This window comes from Gavialis gangeticus, unplaced genomic scaffold (genome assembly GCF_001723915.1).
Source record: "Gavialis gangeticus isolate Ggan-Ray unplaced genomic scaffold, GavGan_comp1, whole genome shotgun sequence".
In the NCBI taxonomy this organism is placed as follows: domain Eukaryota; kingdom Metazoa; phylum Chordata; order Crocodylia; family Gavialidae; genus Gavialis; species Gavialis gangeticus.
Window position 1 is genome coordinate 8,617,916 of NW_017729033.1, and position 4,397 is coordinate 8,622,312.

The 4,397-nt window shown below is 40.7% G+C and overlaps 1 protein-coding gene across 2 annotated transcripts in view; it reads left to right on the plus strand.

Moving 5' to 3' along the window:
• CTNNA2 (catenin alpha 2) overlaps nucleotides 1-4,397 on the plus strand; it is a 1,036,033-nt gene that overhangs the window by 919,735 nt on the left and 111,901 nt on the right. For both annotated transcript variants that reach the window (XM_019526187.1, XM_019526188.1), the window contains exon 12: nucleotides 1,948-2,148. In XM_019526187.1, the coding sequence (XP_019381732.1) occupies nucleotides 1,948-2,148 (201 nt within the window). The remainder of the gene's footprint in view (nucleotides 1-1,947; nucleotides 2,149-4,397) is intronic.

Consider the following 4,397-nt stretch of genomic DNA (forward strand, 5'->3'; position numbering starts at 1 on the left):
AAAAAAAAAAAAAAAAAAAAGATATTTACAAAGCAAAGTGAAATGGCAAATGAGAGGTAAACCCTGAGCCATGTATTCACCCTAAAGAGCTCTGAGGTAAATTCTTGATGTGAGTGAAGTCAGTGGCAAAATTCCCGTTGATTTCACTAAAAACAGCATTTCACCCAGGATTCCCAACACCAGTGCTACAGTATAAATTGCTGTACTGACAGGATCTCTTATGAAGATACAGGAGTGCAGGCAAGACAGTGGACAAGGTAGGTTCTCAGCTGTAGTGCTGTCTCATACTATCTGCTGAGCCTGTGCACACCCTCTACACTGGACCAGACTTCAGCCATTATCTCTCTATAGTAGGATTTTCAATGGTTCAGAGTAGAGAGTCAGGCTCCCAGCTTCCATTGGCATTCACTAGGAATTGGTCCCTAATTCCTGTAGTCACCTTTGCAATTCACATCCAAATATTTTCAAATATAAGTAACCTAATCCAAAAAAATGACTAACTGCTTTTCAAAGCAGTGTGCATAGTCATTACAGGCTATACACTCCATGTTGATTTGCAATTATTTTAGTGACTCGTTTAACAACACATGAAGAGTTCTTACTTAAAGTTAATGTGAATGTTTCTAAAAAGTTCCACTGACAACATTTGGAATCCCAAGTGCCCTATTTGTTCTTGGAATATCTGTTGAATTAGCTGCGTCTCTTAACTGTCATCCTGGAGAGACCATATTTAGCAATGGAAGAGCAGTTTTGTTTTAGTAGTAAATTTATACTTTAGCCCATTCTACTGAGATTGCCAAGAGTGGGATTTAGGTGTTCAAGTGTTATGAAGTTACACATTACACTTAGACCATACTAAATTTGTGGAATGTTACATGGTTTTAAATTTAGCACATGCTGTGAGCAGTCACATAATCAGTGTTAATACCATTTCTTGCCTGTGTGGCTCTGACTTTCCATTTGAAGGCTAGTGTTTAAGGGTGTGACTATAAGCCAGGACGCCTGGGCTGTATTCCTGCTCAGGGGAAGAGAAAGGGGGATGAGGAGGCTGGGAGTAGTGCATCCTGGGATTCTGGGAGACTGCATATTGCTCATTTCAATTCTGTGGAGCAGAATGAAGTTACCCTGACATAAGCTGGGTAGCACAGCCCAGAGGTATCCCTTACCTAAAGTGGCATAACTATGAGACAATCAGAGTCATTTAGTGTGAGTTAACAAGCTTTAGCATGTGTAGACTCATTTTTTAGGTCCCTTAGTATGGTCTAAGTTTAACATGTAACTTCCCCTTTAGTTAATGCCAGTTAAGTATATTAATCTTTTTTGCAGGTAAAACCTAATTAATCTGAATACAGAGAACAGGTTAGTAAACAGTCATCACTCTGTAATTAATTGTGGTCATTATGGATCTAGATCCAAATTCAAAACAGTGATATGGGCATCATGATTTACTGGCATATAAACAAGTTTCCTCAAAGTAAACTAGGGCGTGAACTTAGAGTGCTTAAGCTTCGCTGTAGCAGCTGCCTATATGTGTGCTCTTACCCCTTGCCAAATACAAGTGAGCTTGCCCCTCAAATTCACCTGGAAGGAGGAAAGCCCACAAAGACAGTTTATGCAGTCCAGATGATACACTGTAAATTCCTGTTCTAGTTAACCCACAGTGCATGCACCCAAATTCATATTTTCTATCCTTACAAAAAAGAGACAGTACAGTATTTTGCAAAACAGCCTAAAATGAGTTAGTGGTAACATAATAAGTTGTTGTGTCTACGTCAGTACTGCAAGGAAATCTTGCCATCCTCCAGCCCAGTGATTTAAAAAAAATGTTTTGTTTTACACGAAAAAAAATATTAGGGACAAACAGATTGTTCTTTATGGATCAATGGCTGCCATATACAAAAGGACATTGTCTATGAACTGAACATGATGTGTGTGTTCTGCCTGCAGAAAACCATATTCTGGAGGATGTGAATAAATGTGTGATAGCTCTTCAAGAGGGGGATGTTGATACCCTGGACAGAACTGCAGGTGCAATACGGGGCCGTGCAGCCAGAGTTATTCACATCATTAATGCTGAGATGGAAAACTATGAGACTGGAGTTTATACCGAGAAGGTATTGGAAGCAACAAAATTGCTCTCTGAGACTGGTAAGCTTATTCAAAATAATCTTTCTGAAAAATCACCTTTCTTACCATTTCAGATCTATATTTTTAAGTTGGGCATATGTGTTCTCCAAATGAATGATGTGACTAGTGAATAAGTGACTACACATGAGATTATTTTATTCTCTGCTTCATGCTCATGCACAAGTCATGTTAACCAGAGCAGTATGCAAGAAGAAACTCAGTAATCCATTATATATAGTTTGCTCCATCAAAGCAAAGGGTAATAGGTTCAGTTTCTTTGTACACATCACAGGGAAGCAAATGATCCACACTTTTTTTATTCTCTAGAATATTCTCTTCAAACTTTGTTGTATATATTAAGTATATTACTTTCAAAACTTTTTATATGTCTTTTCTGAGAGGGTGGAGAGAAAATTGTCAAAGTTCTTGCTCCTGAGGGGCAGAAATAATAAAATGTCTTATTTACATTTAGGAGTAAACTTCAGCCAACGATCAATGTGGGTGGATCTGCTTGTTAGTGAATAAACTACTTACCTGCCTGTTAGTGAATAAAGTGCATACTTCAAAACAAAATAATGAAGAGAGACATCATTGACAGGTAGCCTTTTTATGATATCTTTTATTGGAATAATTGTGTAGTTGGGAGAGGTTTTGGACAGGTGTCAAGGAGCCTTCTTCAGGTCTCAAGGTGTCCTTAGGTCTCAGGTGACATGAAGAGGGACACCTGACTCCCAAAAGTTTGTCCAGGAGCTCTCCCAGCTATACAGTCAGTTCAATAAAAGATATCACAAAAAAGATTTGCCTCTCAACCACGGTTCCCTCTAAGGTGCACGCGTGTGTGGCTGTGCACAACTAAAAGTGTGGCTGTGCACAGCCTTTACAAAGCCACGCACCAGGAGAGGCTGGCTCCAAGGAAGTGCTCCGCTGGCTCCAAGGAAGCGCTCTGCTCCCCCACATCAGGGTTGGGGAGTGGAGCACTTCCCCGGAGCTGGCAGAGCCTGCACCAGCTCCGGCTCCGGCTCTAGCCCCCAGCCTCCAGCCCCTGGCCCCCGGCTCCTGGCTCCAGCCTCTGGCCCCCGGCTCCAGGCTGTGGCCCCTGACCCCTGGCCCCCAGCCCCCAGCCCCAACCTCCATCCACTGGCTCCAGCCCCTGGCCTCTGGTCCCAGCCCCTGGCTCCCAGCATCTGGCTCCAGCATCCGGCCCCAGCCCCTTTCTCCTTAGAGGGAAGATTTCTCTCAAGATTTCCTGGATCATCATGGCTACAACAACACTCCAACCCTACAGAAAACACAGTGACATGTTTTAAGAAAAATACAGGAAAAATGCCTCCAAAAAACACAGTTCATTATGGAACCTCATATTCTTTTTGAAAAACCTCGGCATTAACAACATGGTTTGATGAAGCTATGTTTGAACAACTGAAAAATCACTGCGTCATTTTAGAAGTGCTTCATAAGAATGATAGCTAGAAAGAAAGAAACATAGAGAATCATTTTTTCTAGCCTTGCTCTCACATATTATTGACTTCAGCAGCTCACCTAGGCTTTACATTCATTGGGACACATGCACTTATGACAGTTAACCAATAAGATTTTAAAAAACATATAACACCAGATAACATAAGCAAATGTAATATCTCTATAAATCAAATATATTGGTCCACGCAAGTGATGCAACATTCTTATCACTGGTAACATTCACAATCTATAATTCAGGTTACAAAGCAAACTAACAAACTATTGTGATTCACACATTGTAATTCCTTATTGGTTTCTTGAGCATAGTGAACATATTCTGACGACAGCAGTCACAGCTGGTCTCCTTTGACCCCTCCATCAACAAAATCAGGAAATTCTCTTCCCTACAGTTTTCAGTGTCATGAATTGGAGATTACAGATAGAATTACAGATGGATGGATAACAGATGGATTTTAACCAGAAAGTTGCATCTCCTCACAACTTGTAAAATTCCCTTTCCACAAGCCGCTTGTCTTAAACTGTTCAGGGCTGTTTCAAAGAAGAATTTAGCAACTGGAAGCATATGTGGTATGTTGTATAACATACATTGACATCTAGCCTTGCTTCTCTTGCATCCCTTAAATTTCTCTCTTTGTCTTGTTACATTTGGCTAAACCCAAAGAGAACCACTATTTGCTCCAAAATATCTTTGGAGGTGCTGGAATGTTGCTCTCTCATCACAGGGTGCATCCATTGGAAAATTTTGGGGAGTTCTTAGTAAAGGAAGTACCAATGATTAGAGAATGATTATT